This window comes from Castor canadensis, chromosome 7, assembly GCF_047511655.1.
Source record: "Castor canadensis chromosome 7, mCasCan1.hap1v2, whole genome shotgun sequence".
Lineage (NCBI taxonomy): Eukaryota > Metazoa > Chordata > Mammalia > Rodentia > Castoridae > Castor > Castor canadensis.
This window is the reverse complement of record NC_133392.1, coordinates 86,983,106-87,002,447: the sequence shown is the minus strand read 5'-3', so window position 1 is coordinate 87,002,447 and position 19,342 is coordinate 86,983,106. Positions and strand designations below refer to the sequence as shown.

Here is a 19,342-nt window from a genome sequence, read left to right as displayed (position 1 = left end):
AACAAGTGTTTGTGAGGACGTGGGAAAAAAGGATCCTCGTACACTGCTGGTGGGAATGCAAGCTGGTACAACCACTCTGGAAAAAAATTTGGAGGCTTCTTAAAAAACTAAACATAGATCTGCCATATGATTCAGCAATACCACTCCTGGGGATATATTGAAAGGAATGCGACTCAGGTTACTCCAGAGGCACCTGCACACCCATGTTTATTGCAGCGCTATTCACAAGAGCCAAGTTATGGAAACAACCAAGATGCCCCACTACTGATGAATGGATCAAGAAAATGTGTTATTTATATACAATGGGATTTTACTCAGCTATAAAGAAAAATTAAATCTTAGCATTTGCAAGTAAATGGATGGAACTGGAGAACATCATTCTGAGTGAGATTAGCCAGACTCAGAAGACCAATAATCATGTTCTCCCTCATATGTGGTCTTTAGATCTAGGGCAAATACAGCAATGTTGTAGGACATGGGTTACATGACAAGGGGAGAACATAGTATGGGAGGAAAAGGATTAGATAGAAAACCCAAAACATGAAAGAATTTGATGTCCCCACTCCAGAGGAACTAATACAGAAACCTTAAAGTGACAGAGGTCAACATGAGAAGGGGATCAGGAACCAGTGTAAAGATCAGTTAGAATAGGAAAAGGGGAACAGGTACTAGAGAAAAGGTTAGATCAAAAAGAATTAACCTAGAAGGTAACACCCACGCACAGGAAATCAATGTGAGTCAATGCCCTGTATAGCTATCCTTATCTCAACCAGCAAAAACCCTTATTCCTTCCTATTATTGCTTATACTCTCTCTACAACAAAATTAGAAATAAGGGCAAAATAGTTTCTGCTGGGTATTGAGGGGGTGGGGGGGAGAGGGAGGGGACGGAGTGGGTGGTAAGGGAGGGGGTGGGGGCAGGGGGGAGAAATGACCCAAGCCTTGTATGCACATATGAATAATAAAATAATAAAAAAAAAGAAGTATGGCTAAAAAGCCTTATGTGTTACATTAGAAAATAACTACCACACCTTGCAAATTGTTGAAATAGCCATTTCTCATCTTTCATAAAACAGGCTACTGTACTTATTAGAATACCCAAGTTTTTCTTAGACTTTTTTCTGGTACTGAGGTTTGAAATCAGAGCTTTGTGCTTGCAAAGCAGGTGCTCGACCACTTGAGCCATATCTCCAGTCCATTTTGTTCTGGTTATTTTGGAGATGGGTGGGGGAGAGGGGTCTCAAAAACTATCTGCCCAAGCTGGTCTTGAACTGTGATCCTCCAAATCTCAGTCTCCCAAATAGCTAGTATTACAAGTGTGAGCCACTGGCACCCCGTGAATACTTAGGTTTTAACGCAAACAAACTGCATTTTCTTTTTTTTTTTCATTTTTCTTTTATTATTCATATGTGCATACAAGGCTTGGTTCATTTCTCCCCCCTGCCCCCACCCCCTCCCTTACCACCCACTCCACCCCCTCCTTCTCCCCCCCCCAATACCCAGCAGAAACTATTTTGCCCTTATTTCTAATTTTGTTGTAGAGAGAGTATAAGCAATAATAGGAAGGAACAAGTGTTTTTGCTGGTTGAGATAAGGATAGCTATACAGGGCACTGACTCACATTGATTTCCTGTGCCAAACTGCATTTTCTAAATTATTAAATAGTAAATTGATTTCTTTGCTTGTTTTAACATTATAAGATTTTACAACAACTAAAACATGAGTTAAAAATTGAGTTAACTAAAAAAGCTAATTGTTCCTGTTGGACTGATTTTTGACCAAGAGATATTTCCAATGACCTGAAGAACTGGTCATCACCAAGATGGGTGGTGGGGATGCAATTTGGAGACAATACCATTTTGCCGTGTTAAGATATCATGCCCTGCAATTCTTTGCTGCCTTCTCTGTTTATATACTCTCCTTGAAAAAATTAATTCTCTTGCATGGGTCTGGCTATCCCCCAAATTTGGATGACAACCAAAAATTGTATGTCCTTATAATCTGATGCTGACCATTCAATCCATGAATTTCATTTATCTCCAGATATATGCAACTCTAAGTCTCAGAGCCACTCAAACTTAGCAAAAGTTTGGAGCAAGAATTGTCTTTGCTTACCTCTTGACCACAGATCTGTTCTTTCTTCCATATTGTCTCTGGCTAATAGCTTCCTCACTGCTGAGTAGTATGTTAGGGATCCCAGAATTACACTTGCTTGTTTCCTTCTTACTTTCAGATGCTATGCTCTATGCTCTGTGGTTTCCACTTCTGTGTAACCCAGCTGGTCTCAAACATGGGATCTTCCTGTCTCATACTCTGGAGTGCTGCACTACTTCTGCTGTAGCTTCTACTTCTATCAGCCACCATGCATCATTTCCACTTCCAGGACATGTGATTTGCTTATGACCCTCATCTGCACCTTATCTTTATCCATATCCAATAAATCCAATCTCTTTGTTTCACTCTTGTAATAATTCTCAAAGTATGCTCACTGATCCTCCAGTGATTAAGTTAATGTATACAATTTTTTCTTATTTTTTTTGGCAATACTTAGGTTTGAACTCAGGGTCTCACGTTTGGTAGGTAGGAGGCTACCACTTGAGCCACACCCCATAGCCCTGTTTTGTTTTAATTATTTTTCAGGTGTTGTGTTTTTTCCCCAGGGCTGGTCTCAGCCTGCAATCCTATCTATGTCTCCCACATGGCTGGGATCAAGGCACATACCACCACACTGAACTAATTGAATGAAACAGGATATCTTTAACTTTTTGCCCTGGCTTGAACCCCAAACCTCCCAATCTCTATCTCTCAAGTAGCTGGGAGTACAGGCTAATATACAGAATTAAAAAAAAAAATCAATTTAAAGGTTCTTCCACACAATTTTCTTAAATCTTTTGCAACTGCTGCCACTTAGCTGATAGTAAATGCTACAGATCATGAAATAAATGAGTATTTAGTAAATGGCAAGATCAGAAGAACTCAGATGTGTTTGTTGTAATAGCTCTTTTGTTATAGACAAGTATAGATAGAATTACGATTTTATATTGATTTCTAATTGTCAGATTTCTGTTATGAAAAAGCATTTCTAGGTTCAGGATGGAACTGCTTCTAGTTACACTATGTTGCTATTTCATGATGCAGGACATTCTGGTTTCAAGGTGTTCCACTAAGAATTTTTAAGAACCACTGACTCTCCAACAAAGTTTATACACTCTTTACTCTCATATGCAAAGTCCACTCTCACTCAGTTACCATGACACACCTTTGTAAATCAAACTGTTACCTTTCTTAAGTATACTTGATCTTTTACGCCTCTTTGCCTAAGTCTATACTAGTTTATATGATAGGAACTTAGTTTCCATTTCTCTGCCTACCTCATTCCTTCTTTTGCCCACTGCTTTGCTGATCTCCTCAAACAGTTGCTTTCTCCTCCCATCTCAATAGCTATTTGTAATGTATGCTAGGAACAATTATGATATGTGCAAAACTGTTTGCATATATGTGCCCTAATTTTTAATTTCTCTCTACCACAGCATCTCTTAATCATCTTCCTCCAGTACATCTTGTATTTCCTACTTATTTATTCAACAATTACTTCCTGATTATCTACCATGTGCAAGACCCTATTTTGGAAAACAGGGATTCAGAAGACACCAATCCGAACAATAATCTCTATCTCTTGCAGTATACATTCTGATTTTACAACTGAATAAAAAACAAAACAGAAAATAGATGAAGCAAATGCTGGAAGGAGAGGCATAACAACCTTAAATCTGGTGTTTGGAAAAGTAATATTGAACAAAGACTTCAAGGAGGTAGAAGACTAAGCCGTGTGGACATTATAGAGAAAAGCGTTTCTAGGCAAGGAAGCTCTGATGGTTGCAGCCCATCTTATAATCCTATAGTTGACAGTTTGTGCTACCCTAAAGGACAGTGTGGTATTTGTGATAGCCCAGTAGCAATGGCAAAATCCAAGGCAAAGACTGAATCATGGCAATAGCTACTGTCCCTATAATTTCTGTTGCCTTGGCATTTTGGCAACTTGCTCAGCACAAATAGTCCAGAGCATCTTCAGGAACAGTTATGTTATTGATGTCTTACACACAAAGGAATTCTTGGTAAGAAGCCAAGGATATGGGCAAAAGCACATCTCTTTGTCTTCACAGCTTTACAGTGTAATCTGAAATCTCCTCCTTAAGTTTGTACTGTTTCCTCTTCAAGTTGTTCTTTAACTCACTCAACATCATTCATTTGAATACTATTTTTAGATATTCATCGGATCCCCACACAAAGGTTATTTTAAAACTGAACTGAGATACTTTTCTATCAATTGTTCCACATGTGTCCAAAAACAATGAAATTTGTGACCCTGTGTAATATTCAGTACCTATTTTTAAGTGCTTATTTCCAGTGTACACAAGCCATTCATAAACTTCATCACTGATGCAGAGAGTGTCATATTTGATGCAAAGGTCAGCAATTACTTGGAGCTCTTCTTTGGTGTACACCTATACATACAAAGCAAAGAGCACAGCCAATTATTCTTCAACATGTGAGAAAACAGTAGATAAAAGGCTTTGAAAAGGAGATAAGAGACTCACCTTGCCGATGGGATTATGTGGCGTATTTAAGATAATGGCTTTGGTTTTAGAATTAAATTTACTCTCCAGTTCCTGAGGATCCAACGTCCAGTCAGAACTAGACCATTTTTCCCCATCAATAGGTTTCTAAGCATGAAGAATGAAGTTGCGATTTAAACAAATTAACTCATGTTTGCTGTCTTACAAATAAATAACCTAATAAGGAAAAAAAGTTGGAGAAAGGCATGGCAAAGGTAACTGAGTAAGTGGCTAATGAATTGAGAACAGAATAACTATGCTTAGTTCTGCCTTGAGAACCCATGAGGTCTGGAGTCTTACATTCACACCTGTTAAGTGGAAAAATGATCCCTGTCAACGTAACAGCTGTTAAAGTGCCTAGATTCTTTTCCAGGAGCCAGCTGCATCACCAGTTAACATGCAAGCCACTGTAGGGCTAATAGAAGATTCTGATTCACCTTAGAGCATTAACTGCTTTGAAAAGACTTAGGAGCTTTATTGGTGACAAAGTAATTGGTATTATAAAAAATTCGTGAAGCACATGAATGGACTGGCAAACTTACAGATCTTAGGGGAATAAAAACTGGTGTTGCTCCAGCCATTCTCACCATGGGCTCATAGCAATCATAAAAAGGCACCATTATTATGACCTGTAATAAAAGCAAATAAGAATATAACACATTTATTCATTCATTTTATGAACACTATACATCTCATGTATGTGAGGCACTGTACTGTGTGTTGAGATACAGCACTAAAAAAGACAGGCCCTACTTCCATGCAGCTAATGTCAGACCATGAAAGACTTGGATAGAATCTTATCCATGGAGTCTAAATGGAGTCCTTGGTCTCTCTGGGAGATCTATGGATGGGTCTGCAGGGGGGCACTTGAAATGATAAGTTTTTAATATATATACAGGTAGACTTCTCTAGGGAGAAGGCTATCCATTCATCATATCATATTTTCAAAGGGATGCTCTAATCAAAACCATTAAGAATTTCTTTATATTTCAAGTTTAAAAATAGATCATAGGCTATATAACTGTTATATCAGACAGTGAAAGAAGTGGTTCTATAAAGAATGCTCACTGGTCCAGAGTGCAAGTTTACAAGCATTAATCCTGAGGACAAAGATGTTGCTTTCTTTGCAACAGACGGTGGAAGGCAGGGAGTCTGGATGCTATTGCTCTTTTCTGATATTCCCTCCAGTTGTCTATTATCTGGAGCCTGTGTTTTTCCACAGTCTTTTGGACATTCTCTTTGTCCCGTCACCCATACAAGCTCTCTCCCAGTCACTCCTGGCTAGGTTTTCAACTGAGAAGCCAATCTAGCCAGTGTGGTAACCATCCCACCACCAACCTGCTAGCCTGACCTAGCATCTCCAACTTTTTGTTTTTCTATAAGGAGAGTTTGAACACATAATTTATAACTATCACATACATTTAATTTTTCTTTCTACATTTTTAAACCTAGCCATATTTTACGAAAATTTCATGTTATTAGTTTTTATTATTTTGATTATCTATTAAATTTTAGAATACTTTACTTACCTTCTGCTTATATAAATAACAGTGCTGTGTTTATCTGTGAGCATATAATTTTCCATTTTTTAAATAGTTTGTTAAATAAATTCATGATTGCTATCTCTAGATTAAAGATTATAAAACTTTTGTGGATACAAACATGCACATATATATAGTCAAATTGTTTTTGAAAAATATGACAAGCTGGGTTCCTGTGGCTCATGCCTGTAAATCCTAGCTACTCAGGAGGCAGAGATCAAGAGGCTGTGGCTCAAATCCAGCCCAGGTAAATAGTATGTGAAACCCTATCTCAAAAATATCCAATACAGTGTGTGTGGGTGGGGGGAGGTGGCCCAAACAATGGATACACATGTGAGTAAATACAAAAAAAATGATAAAATAAAATAAAAAGAGAAAAAAAAAAATCCAACACAAAAAAGGGGCTGGTGGAGTGGCTCAAATGGTAGAGCACTTGCCTATCAAGTGTGAGGCCCTGAATTCAAGTTCTAGTACTGTCAAAAATAAAAAAAAGGAAGACAGCAATGTATAACTCCAAAAGTATAAAAACTTAAATAAGTTTGCCTTATTTAACTTTTTGGTGGTTAAACTTAATGGTACTCTAATGTGCAGTTTTTACTGTTTGCATTTTTGGGGGGGGTGTGGGAATGGGGTTTACACTCAGAGCTTTGTGCTTGAAAAGCAGATACTATATCACTTGAGACACACTTCCAGTCCATTTTGCTCTGGTTATTTTGGAGATGGGGGTCTCACAAACTATTTGCCTGGGCAAGCCTCCTGATCTCAGTCTCTCAAGTAGCTAGAATTATAGGCATAAGCCACTGGTGCCAGGCTACAGTTTGCATTTCTTATGATGTAAAATACCTGCCCAGCCTTTTACATGGGAATCATATATCTTAAAAGTCCCTTTGTACTTGTGCCAGACTGAGTGCCCACTAGGTACAGCGTGCTAAGTTCAGTGTCAGGAGCTGTGGAGGACAGAGAAATGAATCAGGAATGGATCAGTGGACTACAGTCTTTGTTCCTCTCAGAAATTCTCAGGGACCAAGATGACCGATCTATTTCTGCAACCTTGGTGGGAAATGTAGTGCCCAATACAAAGTGAGAGTAGGTCTGCACAATGGATAGAACTTACCTCTTACTCTTCACCTTAAATTATTTATCGTTAGGATGGAACAATTTCCCTCTCTTTTTGAAGAGTACTTAACCTGCACGCACTGTTTTAGGTGCTGGCAATACAGCAATAAACAAGTTCACCCAGAAACTTATATCCTACTGACAGAGATGTAGAATGCATGAGAAAACAGGTAATGTAGATATTTTCAGACAGTAATAACAATGCTATAAAGATAATAAAATCAGTCAGTATTATAGAAAACAACATTCATGTTACTTCAAATTACTACATAAAGTGATGAGGGAAGAAAGTATAAAGAAGACGAACGTCTAAACTGTGGGACATTGCAACAGAGCACAGAGGAGGACACAGCAAAGGACCAGCAGCCTCAAGATATGACAGCATGCTCCACCACAGTGCAGGATCAAGAGACTAGGTGTAAGACAGTGTGACTGTACTCCTTACCAGGTGACCTTAAATAGCTTATCATCTGACAGTAGAGGTAATTGCAGATGCAAAGGATAATGACACAAACCACAGAGCAGTGTCTTCTATAAAAGTAGTCTGGAAGAGCTATGAGAGCTCAAAGAAAGGGAGCCGTACAGATCAGGATAAACATTCCTACTTCAGATCCAGCTTAAGAAAACTCTACTGAGCTTTCCAGACCTGCGATACCAGAGCAGATTACTTTTTCCTTTTGTCATCACCATATATTGTACATCTTCACTACTGACTAACACACAACAGTCCCCTTTATCCATTTGCAAATCTATCTGTCCTGCTAGATAGGAAAGCCCTTTCACATAAAAACTGCCTTTTAAATTTTTTCTCTCTTGCAGTGCCTATCATCATAAAGTAGATCCCCAGTAATTTCTGAATAAATGAACAAGGTCAAGAAATATTAAAGTTGGGGTATTATAGCGACAATGGGGCAGTAGGGGCCAGGATGACTGACACAGGTGCACAAAACGGTCTTGCAGCATGGCACTATATGGCACTGTTCCCATCACACTGGACACAAAAAGGCACTGACCAAATATTTGTTGATTGAGTTCAATTAGAGATTATTTTTAGCAATGAAAACAAAGTTCTCTTTTGGTTCCTCATTGTTAGTTTATTACACCTACCCTTAGTCTAGTAGTCTATAAAAACAAAAAGAATTAACTCATGCAACAACATAGATGACACTCACAGATACAATGATAAATCAAAGAAGCCGACTCCAGAGTATATTCTGTTCGATTCTACTTTTATCAAGTGAAAGAGCAGTTCGGACTAACTTACGGTGATGGAAGACAGAAGGGTGCTCAACTCTGGGAGAATGTGGACTATGAAGGGGTGCAAAGGAAACTCTGGGTTATAGCTACATGGAAATTCACCTAGCTCTACATGTAAGAGGTATGAACTTTACTGGATGTGCTTAGACTTCAAAAATAATTTAAAATGAGAATGAAAAGAACCTAAAATAAGTAAAAGATTTAAAGGTGGGACAAATGATAATGACTAATACAGGCATGATAATGTCAGTATACTTACTTCATCTCCTTCTTCAACTAATCCTTGAATGGCATTAAAAAGGGATCCATATGCTCCTACTGTCACAAGGATTTCTTTATCTGGATTGATTTGATTTTGATAACATTTTTCATATAGGCAGGACAGAGCTTTCACAAGTGATGGATGACCCTGTTGGATTAAAAAATAAGAAAACACCTTGAATAGTTGGTTACTTCTTTGAGCTACTATGACTCTGAAAATGTAAGTATTTTTAAAATTTGGGTTTGATGTTTAGAGTTACTCAAAGGGGAAATTTTGTTTTTAAATACTAGGATCTGAACACAGAGCCTTGTGTTTGCTAAGTAAGTGCTCTTCCACTTGAGCCATGCTCTCAGTCCGGCTTGTTTTTTGAGATAGGGTTTTGCCAACATTTTTCCCTGGCTGATAGCTCCACCTCCCAAGCAACTGTGATTATAGGCATAAGCCACTGTGCCCAGCTTGTATTTTCTTAATGGCAGTAAATTTTTAAAATTTTTTCCTACTATCATATGGCTTCTTACATGAATGAGTTTGATCTCTTCTAATTGTGTTCTGGGATCTGTTGTTCAAATGCCCCTTCAACTTCTACTTCTTAGCCTCTAGAAATCACTCTTCTACTCCTGAGTAGCTGAGACCACAGGTGTGTGCTACCATGCTCACCTTTATGTTATTTATCCATCCATCCAGTCACAGATTCTGAGATTGATTCATACCTTGGGAATTGTGAATAGCTGCAATAAATATGGAAATGCAGGTATCTTTTCGGGAAGCATTCAGCTGACACTGCATTGAGCAGGTTTTTCCTATGCCTTTACCCTTCTAGTCACTTTCTGGAGCTCCCATAGCTAGAATAATTGTTTAATGGTGTCTTGTAAGTCTCAGAGGCTTTCTTCATTCTTTTAATTGTTTTTCTTTTCCCTGGTCTCAATAATGTTTTGTAGCTTTCAGTGTTCAACTTGCATATCCATCTGTATCTATCTATCTATCTACCCATTTTCTGTCTATCCACACATACAGTTTAAATTCAGTCCTAAATGTTCCTTGCTTTTGAATTCTATTATAAATAATATTTTTAGAAATTTACCTTCCAGATATTGTTTCAATACAAAAATATAATTGATTTTTTTTTTTAATCCTGGCCTTTTGTCCTGCTATCTTGCTTGATTCACATACTAGATACAGCAGCTTTCTGGCGGAATTCCTTAAGATATTTTATATACATGATTATGCTTTCTGCATAAGAGAGTTTCAATTGTTTTCTTTCTAAACTACATATCTTCATGTCTCATAGGGCCTTTAGCACAATCTTGACTAACAATGCTGAGAGTGGAGATCCGTGTCTGTTCCCAATCTTTTTACATTATGTGGTTTATAATGTAATCTGTGGTGTCTCATAGATTCCCTTTATCGATTGAGAAAGTTCCATTTTGTTCTCAGTTGGCTAAAAGATTTTATTACAAATGAGATATGAATTTTGCCAAATGCTTTTTCTGTATATATTAGGTTGATTATATAATTTTTCCTTTTTTATTCTGTTACTATGCTAAATTACAATGGTTGGTTTTTGAAAGTCAAACCAACCTGTATTTCTATGATAAACCTCACTTGGTTGGGATGTACTATTTTTTACATTATATAGTTCTCTTCAATGAATCAGCTTCTGATCTCATTATTTTCCCTACTGTTTGTTCACTTTTAGCCTTTCATCATGGATTTGCACATGGCTGAGAGGTAAGTCTTGGAGTAGGTGTGAGATGGGGGTCTACATAGTTGATCACACCAGTGTCAAACTGTTTTACCCTGTGCTCCCATTCCCATAGCAGCACCCCCATGGTCTTTTGTTGCTTCCTTTATTTTTATTTTTTTTGATGGTGCTGGGGTTTGAACTCAGGACCTTATGCTTGCTAGGCAGGCACTCTACCACTTGAGCTATGCCTCCAACCCCTCCATGGTATTTTGTAGTTAGACAGTAAAGACAAAAAATAAAAAGACTTCTTTCTCTTCCTTGTCCCTTTTCATTCCCACACTATCATAAAAGGAAAACAAATGCTCAGACACATAATAACTGCATGGCTTTTAGACATGACAGAGATAAGCCTATGGTTCAGAGGTTCATGTTAATTTAGGAAATGTCTGGATGTCCTATGCACTTCATCACAGAAGGATGAAGGAGGGGATTGCAGTAGGATAGACAGGAAGACAGTAACTACTTGGAGACATGAGTGTCAATGAGACAGAAAAGGAATGTTTCAAAAGAATATTTTCCCTTCCCTTGTCCTAATATTTCATTTTGGAACAGCAATAAATTAAGAGCTAAGACAGAACTGTGGACCACTTGGAAGGTGGAGAAGGATCATCCTAGAGGATAAGGGCAGGGGACAGAGCTCCTATGGTTATCAGGTTGGTGTGGTTGATCCCAAAAGGTCAATTACATATAAATAAGAGAAGTATATATACACACAACACAATGTGAAATAAAATCTCATGTCATGTGGTCCTGATATACTTACAAAGCCTCGTGTATACTGATTCAGGCCATCAATTAATGCAATCTTTGATAATTCTTCTTTTACATATGTAGGAGGGGAGATGTCTGGAAGCCCTTGGCCAAGATTCACAACAGAAGGATCTGCAGCTAACTTGGTAAATTCAATCCTAAGATTAAAAACAAAAACTGATATTAATAACTGCTGTAATGATAAAGTTTGCTTTTTATATTGTATTATAAAATAGAAAAAAAAAAGACTTAATTTATACTCTTACAGATTAAAAAAAAAAAAAGAATTCCCAACAAAAATTTTACGACCCACAAAATGAATTTATCTAATTTACAAAAAAAGAAAAAATTTCATGGATTGGAAGGTAAGTTTTATGAAGCATCAACAAAATTTGTTTTTTGCTAAATGGATAAATCAGTGCATAGATGGCTAACTTCCTTCCATTTCATTTAGATAAATGAAAATGAATGGCTTCATGTTTGGAATAAGGATGAGGCTAAAAATCCTCAACTGAGGATATAAAAACACGCAGGAAAACGTTACCACATGGTTGTTGTTTATTTGAAGATGCTCACCATACATTACTATCAAGTCCTTCAATTCGTTTTGCATTTTTGAATTTCAAAGCCATTTTCTGAAAGATACAAATATTCTTTTAGTTCTTCAATCAAAATTTGGGAGAGTTAATTATTTAATCAGTGAATCATGGGTTACCCTTTCTTTTTGCTACTGTCACCTGTGAATAACCATATTCATATGGTATCATAGAGATAAGTTCTAGAGCCCAATACAAGATTCTGAGGACCCCATCTCTTACCTGCTTTTTCAAGGATGCTTTTTCTTGTGATCCTTAGATCTTCACACTCTTACTTAAAGAAAATGTATCATCCTAGCCTAAAGAGTTAATCGATTTAAAGACCTGAAATGTACTAAAAAGAACAATAACAATAGCAAAGAAAAGTTATTTAAAAAGGTATGAACCATGCTCTGAAGATCATTCTATATAAGATATACTAAGAGTTTTGTAAGTTCCTTGTACGGCATACAGGAAAGACTCAAAAAGTCTTAAAACTACTCAATAAGGGGTTCTAAATAATAATAGCTAATATACTGAGCAGTGAGTATGTGCCAGGCACTCTTCTATATGCTTCACATAATTAACTCAATATTGACATTAGCTCTAGGGCATAATTCCCTTATGAGTCCCACATACATATAAGGAAAGAGGGTTAAGATTACACAACTTTTTATAAATTCATAAAAATAATAACATTCAAACCCAAACAGGCTTAGCCCAAGATTTGATTCTATGGTCTGACTTTATGGAAGTATCACCTTGTACTGTGTTTTCCATAATAAGACCTTCTAAAATTATTACTGGAATGCTGTCTCTTAAAAGTATAATTAGTCATTCAGATCAGGTCTACTGACACCATGCAAGCTAAGACTGAGGTAGAAAAATATTAGAAGTTATAATTATCATACAGCATATGATATTTTAGTTTTTTAAATTCTAAAGTTACATTTACACTGTCTCTCAAAAGCATTGACTTATCATTGAGTTCATTGTTAAGCTGGTGGAAATAAAATGATTGACAGCCTTTTTGTAAAGAATTTTATGATAGAATATTAAAGTAATTTTAATTCAATTTGAGAGGAAGATAATGATAATGGTTATTTAAAAACCATTGTTCTCATTCTGTTCCCAATAATGGGACCAAAAAATACTCTTCAGTCTCCTAGTTTTAATTTTTGAAATACCAGTGAAGTGAATCACATGCAAATTCTCCAGAGGCTAAAGTACCTTCTAGAATAGTATGTAAGTCCCACCTGAACATGATGCTACTGTAGAGAATATAATTCTAAAACTAAAAAACCCAGCATTATAGGGAGAAAAAGATATTTTAACAAATGCCAGTTGCTGTCTCTGAAACAATGTTGTGAGCTTCGTGATTCATTCAGTGTGACCACAACCACAAAGTACAGGTTCATATATGAAAAAGTCAGCCTGGTGTGCAGTACATAATTTAGACACCAGGTACAACTGTACTTAAAATTTAGATAATTGAGGTTAAATGCACTTTTAGATTTAATTTTCTTTAAAGTTTGTATCTAGACCAGCCTTTTCTCTCTTTGCTGCCCCTGCTTCCCCCTTCACCCCAATTCCACGCCTCAACCATTCCCCTCTGTTAAATTGTGTATGTGCTTTTTCATTTCTGTATGTAATTTTTCCTCTGTTCAAATCTTTCTATACCAACCAATGTTTCTCAACCTCTTTGGATACTTTTTTCTTAATCATTTCCCCTCTTCTCAATTTTTGTCAGATAAGGCTGAGCTTTGGATGGTCACAGGGCTCTGCAAGAGCTAAGATTTATTTTGCCTGCCAACCTCTCATTTTCTCTTCCTTAGGGGTGACAATGCCTCTGCTGAGAACACACGTTTCTGCTCAACTCTGTCTGAAGTCCCATCCACACTGCCCCTACACTTGGCTAACACTTACTCCATCTGCCACCTTCAGTTTTCAAGTTAGGTTTCATTCCCTGTGGAGGGCCTTCTCTGATTCCCCAAGTCAAGGTCAGATACTCCTATGTGCTCCCTCTAAATGTTGTATTTTCTAGCACTTCTTCTATACATTACTGTTTTTTTTTGTTGTTGTTTGTTTATCTCTATTTGCCCTAGACTGTGAGAATAGTTTGTTTATTCATGTGTGTCAGTATTAGGGTTCTTGAGAGGAACACAACCAATAGGTTGTGTGAGATTTATTTTTAAGGAATTGGTTCATGGAATTGTGGGAGCTGCCAAGTCTTAACTATGCAGAGCCAGCCACAGGCTGGAGATGCAGGAAAGAATTGACATTACATTGGGTGGTGAGTACCAGGGTACACAAGGGAACATCTATAAGGCTCATATACTTTTTGGATGCAGGTAACCAAGTGAGGAGACTTTTGCTATGAGGTTAATTATAAGGCTGACATAGTTATATACTGTATTACTCGATCATTGATGCAGAAATCATAAACAGCTGAATCTTTTGTTAGCTTGAAGCTGAGGAATACAGTTCTGTAGCTTCACCACAAGGTGGCACATTTGGCAAAGATAAGGAAAAGCTTATTCGATCTTAAATTGTTAACTATAAAGGTGCTAGAACAAGGAAAGTTTGGAAAGATGAAATAACTCATAAGACCCTAGTACACCAAAGTTTGAATTGCCAGTAATATCTGATGCAGATAGGTTGTGGGATGGCTCAGATGTGGAAAAGTCTTTCCAAGTAGGGGCTGAAGTTGGGGAAATCAAGAGTGTTGACATCTGTATACTAGGGGCTATGCTTCAAGTATTTACACAGAGAAGCAAATGTCACATCAAAAAGTAAGTAACTGTAATAAATAAAGAGCAAGAAAAGGCCTGAAATAGAAACAGCAAAGCTATGTGCAATGTGTACTCTATGCTGACTGTGGCAGGGATTTTATGGTACCTCTATCAAATGATCATTCAGTTGTAATTCTAATGGATGCAATTTATTGTATTTTGATAGGCAGATTTTAAATAGTTGCCAGGGCATTCTGAATTCATGCCCTCTTCTCCCTCTGGATGAAGTGCTCAAGCAAGCAGACTTAACAAAATTACCTTGTAGATTTTAGATGCGTCCACAGTATGACTGTACATTAAAAACAAACAGATGAATTACTTTCTTTTGCCACTAGATGTCATAGCACAAAATAACAGAATGTTCCTGCAATGGTGGGAGGGAGGACTGAGTGGAAATGCAAAGTAGGGGAGGAGGACTTAAGGATATACAAATACAAAGTCAATTATAATAAACCAAAGGTGTTAAACTGCAACTTTTTAAGTAACTCATATTTAGTTGTTTTTTTTTGATAAAGAATTATTTCTGCAGGATGATGTAGCTATTTAGCATCTGTTGACTGAATAAATGAGCGAAAGGGAAGGAATATGGCCTCCTTAGAAGATAATATACATAGAAAAAAATTTATACTTCCATGGAAAACCATGCACATCCTTAGCGGGCTCATTTTACCAGGGCTGAAGTTTGCCTTTGAGCGACTTTGCACCTTTCTAAATTGAAGGTAAACAGGCATACAAACTGCTTGTGGAGTTTTGACTGACTTCAACCTGTGGAAAAACCAGTTTTGCTTTCAATTTGCAATTCAATTCCTTTACTACATATAAATTTGTGCTTTTTGATTTTTCCTTCGAACTTATCATAACTTCTGTCTCAGCGCTTGTATCATTTCAGCAAAATAAAAAACCTTAACACATGTTCATTTTCATGTTTGCATGAATCATGACTTAACCCTTTGAAAAAAAACCTCATCTTTTAACAAAACTTTTAGAGAAACAGGCTAGTGGGAAGAAGGGTTTCTCTAAACCCCAGAGGTGACAGCAGAGGTAAACATATAACTGAAAAGACAGGAAAAATGAACAGTTAAGACATGTACTGAATAATGGGGGATGGGAGGGAAGGGTGAGGGAGAGTAATGGAAGGGCTGAACTGACCAAAGTGAAGTGCACTCACAGTGTTGATTCATCAAGAAACCCTCCAACACTGACTTTGGAATTAATAACAGAAGACAGGACTGTGAAAGAGGTTCAGTGTGTGTGTTGGGGGGAGGGTAATGGGGAAGGGGGGAGAGTGAATGAAGGAGATGAAGGTGAGGGAATATGGTTGATGGGCTTCATATACATATACAAAATAGCACAATGACCCCTCTTGAAATTGCTTTAAGTGGGGCAGGGAGGAGTCAAGGGGGGAAGATGGTGAGGGTAATCTAACTAATGTACGATGTAAGCCTATTTGGAATTGTCACAATGAATGCCCCCTGTACAATGAGTACATCCTAATAAAGATAAAGGGGGGGAGGAGGAAAGAACAGTTAAGTAAGCCAAGAAGAAAATTTGATATATTCACTTGAAAAATTGGGTGGTGCATGCCTGTAATCCCAGCACTAGAGAGGCTGAGGCAGGATGAGAGGCTTGTCTCAAAAAAACAAAAACAAAATGGGTCCAAGCAAAGCATGAGCAAAGGAGTGTTTGAGTATCACCCCCTCACCTTATATGTACAAGACTGCACCAGTTTTCCTTTCCAGACTGTTATTCTATTCCCACCCACCAAGCACAGTGAATTGGATTAGGGTTGGACAATCTGACCAAATCAATCAGGACAATTCCTGGAGGTGTGGACTTTGAGGCTGACAGACAGGTTATTTTTTGCTGGAAAAAACCTGGAAGAGAGGTAAATTTGATTTGGGCAAGCTTGTGCAATTCCTCCCAGATAAGCCATGCTTGGTGCCTTGTAAAATACACCTCCGTTTTAATTAAAATTTCCAAGGTTATTTAGCTCTGAAGTACATAGATCTTAGTTCCAAATTCTACATCAAAACTAGCATGTGAAGTAGGCAAATGCTTGACTTCTCTGAAATTCAGTTTCCTCATTTGTTAAAAATGAAAACAAATGCCTGCCTCAATGTAAATGCTGTGAGGATCAGGTGAGGCAAATCATGCAGGAAAAACACAGCTCTTGACATATATGTAAGAAAACTAGTGCACACTCAGAAAGCATGAAAGATTCTTGCAGATACAAGTAAGATGACGAACATTACACCAAAGGGGCATGGAGGTGTTGGGTAGGCATGGAGGTGTTGGGTAGGCATGGAGGTGTTGGGTATGAACTGAATTTATACAAATACTGTTTTCACATAAAAAAAGACAGCTGATTTCTTTTGGGAGGAACAAATTAAAGGAGAAGGAAAAATGTCTTCTTGATATAAAATCAATGATGTTTTTGTGCTTCTATGGCAAGCATTTAAATTTTTTGAAGTCTCCTTTTTAAAGCAAAATACTAGATGTTATTTTTTGGAGCAATTTTAGGTTCACAGCAAAATTGTGTAGCATGTAGAGAGCATATCCACAAATCCCTTCAACACCTAAATTCCCCACCATCAAAATATCACCCTTTGTTAGACTAATCATTTAAGGTTTAGTCATTCCGGCAGCAATTTTCAGTCCATTTACTTTTCTATCTTTCTATTAATTTATTGACTATCCTAAAAAAAATCTTTCATAAGCTCATCAAATTTGTTGAATCTTCCTTGCTTCCCCTCCCCCCCAATTGATCTATCTATTAATCATATGCCTATCAAAATACGTTTTCTGGCTTTCTGGCACCAGAGGATAAGTTTAACCTTCCAATTTCATTTGTGAGCCAAATTTCTCTGAAGAATCCACACCTGTTTTCAAGACCCTGCATACCGTTTGACCTTGGCTGACTAAAACATTGTGACTGTGGAGAGATGGAATGTTGCGTTCAAGAGAGCCAAAGTTACCATGGGCTATGTCCCATTAACAGCCATTTCACTATCATCCTCTGTGTCTGACCTAACATCCTTGTGATTACTAGATGAAACTCTTGGAATGTACTTCAAAGCCTGACAAGACCTCTAGCATCCACCAACTGTAAAGTTAAGAATGCCATAGTTAACATCTGAATCCTATCAAATCCTACCAAGGTCAGGTTTCCTGAGCTTTTTGTAGCCTGGCTACAGGATGACTCTACCAATGTATTTTGTTCTATGACTACAAAGGTCATGCAACCTCTTCACAGAGTAACTTGAATCCATGTTCCCAGGCCATGGTCACTCATTCATGATTCAGAATAAACTATTTTTTTCCCTCCAAAGTAGAGTTATTATTTTATGTTGTCATTCCCTCCCTCCCTCCCTTTTCCTTCCTTGCTTTCTTTGAGATGGGGGTTCATGTTACCTAAGGTGGCCCTAAACTCCTAATCTCAAGAGATCATTCTGTCTCGGCCACCTGGAGTAGCTGGATCTATAGGGGTGCTCTACCCTGCCAGGCTCTTTCTTTCAATTTCTAGGCCTTTAAGATCTAGGTGCTAAAATAGGGGATGGAGAGTGATTTTCATCTACATTCCTCTTATTTGCTCTTTTTGCTATATAAACAGTATTTTTTTCTTTAGTATACAAAACATTATTCACTTAAGATAACAGAAATAATAAATAAGATGTTTTCATTAAAAAAAAAAGTAATGAAACAGAGGTGTAGCCCACCCCACATTCTATTCCTTTCCTCAGAGACAAACATAGCAAGTTTTCAATGGGAGTCTGGTACCAGGGGGAAGGGGTAGGATACAAGGAAAAGGTGTAGGAGGGTGAATATGGTAGAAATACTATGTACTCAGGTTTGAAAATGGAAAAATGAGAGATGTTGAAACTGTTTCAGGAATGGGGGGATGGAGGATAGAGGAGAATTCAACTATAATTCATTATAAGAACTTTGGTAAATGTCATAATGTATCCCCAGTACAGCAATAATAATAGTAAAAAAAAGTAAAAAGAAAAAAAAGACTTTTAGAAAAATTTTTTCTAAAAAAGGATGGTATAGATAAATAGAATTTTCTAGTAAAGACAGTTTTACAGTAAATAGTCTTGTAAACTCATCGCTACTGCTCTTAAAATACTGTCTACTTTTTTATTTGCCCATATCTGTCTCTCTCTCTTTAGTACCATAGTTTTATATGATCACGTTAGGTGATCAGTCACTCCCGTGGCTTCAACCAGCTTCCATGAGTGGGAGAGGCCTGGCGCTAACCAGGTAGCTGTGGTGACAAAAAAGAGGAGAGGGAGAATTCAAGATGCTTATGAAGCAGAGTTCATGATATATACATGCAGACACTGATGATAGCTTCTATGAACATCTTAAGCCTATACAAAATTTGAGAGATTAGAATTAGTTTGAATGACTCAGAACTGCAATATTCTACCATTTTTGACTTTTAAAAGTGATGATTTTTTTCTATTTTTACCTAATATAAAACACTCATATATACATCACCCAGATTTAGTAATTATCAACATTTTGTCTCCCTTGTTTATCTTTCCTTTTTTCTTTTCTTTAATTGCTGAGTAATTTTAAAGCAAATCCTAGCCTTTATTCATTATACCCCTGTATACTTGGCAGATATCTCTGAAAATAATGACATTTTTTTTTATAACTGCAATGGCATTGCTATGTTTAATCAACA

The 19,342-nt window shown here is 37.2% G+C and overlaps 1 protein-coding gene across 4 annotated transcripts in view; it reads right to left on the bottom strand.

Moving 5' to 3' along the window:
* The window catches only part of Kyat3 (kynurenine aminotransferase 3), a 48,321-nt gene that overhangs the window by 17,381 nt on the left and 11,598 nt on the right, over positions 1-19,342 (bottom strand). For 3 of the 4 annotated variants that reach the window (XM_020157228.2, XM_074079494.1, XM_074079495.1), the window contains 6 exons: positions 11,862-11,920; positions 11,299-11,443; positions 8,789-8,938; positions 5,158-5,244; positions 4,598-4,723; positions 4,384-4,504 (listed from right to left, as the gene is read on the bottom strand). In XM_020157228.2, coding sequence (XP_020012817.1) covers positions 4,384-4,504; positions 4,598-4,723; positions 5,158-5,244; positions 8,789-8,938; positions 11,299-11,443; positions 11,862-11,920 — 688 coding nt within the window. Of the gene's footprint in view, positions 1-4,383; positions 4,505-4,597; positions 4,724-5,157; positions 5,245-8,788; positions 8,939-11,298; positions 11,444-11,861; positions 11,921-12,103; positions 12,216-19,342 lie in introns of all 4 variants that reach the window. The other variant, XM_074079493.1, reaches the window with a different exon arrangement.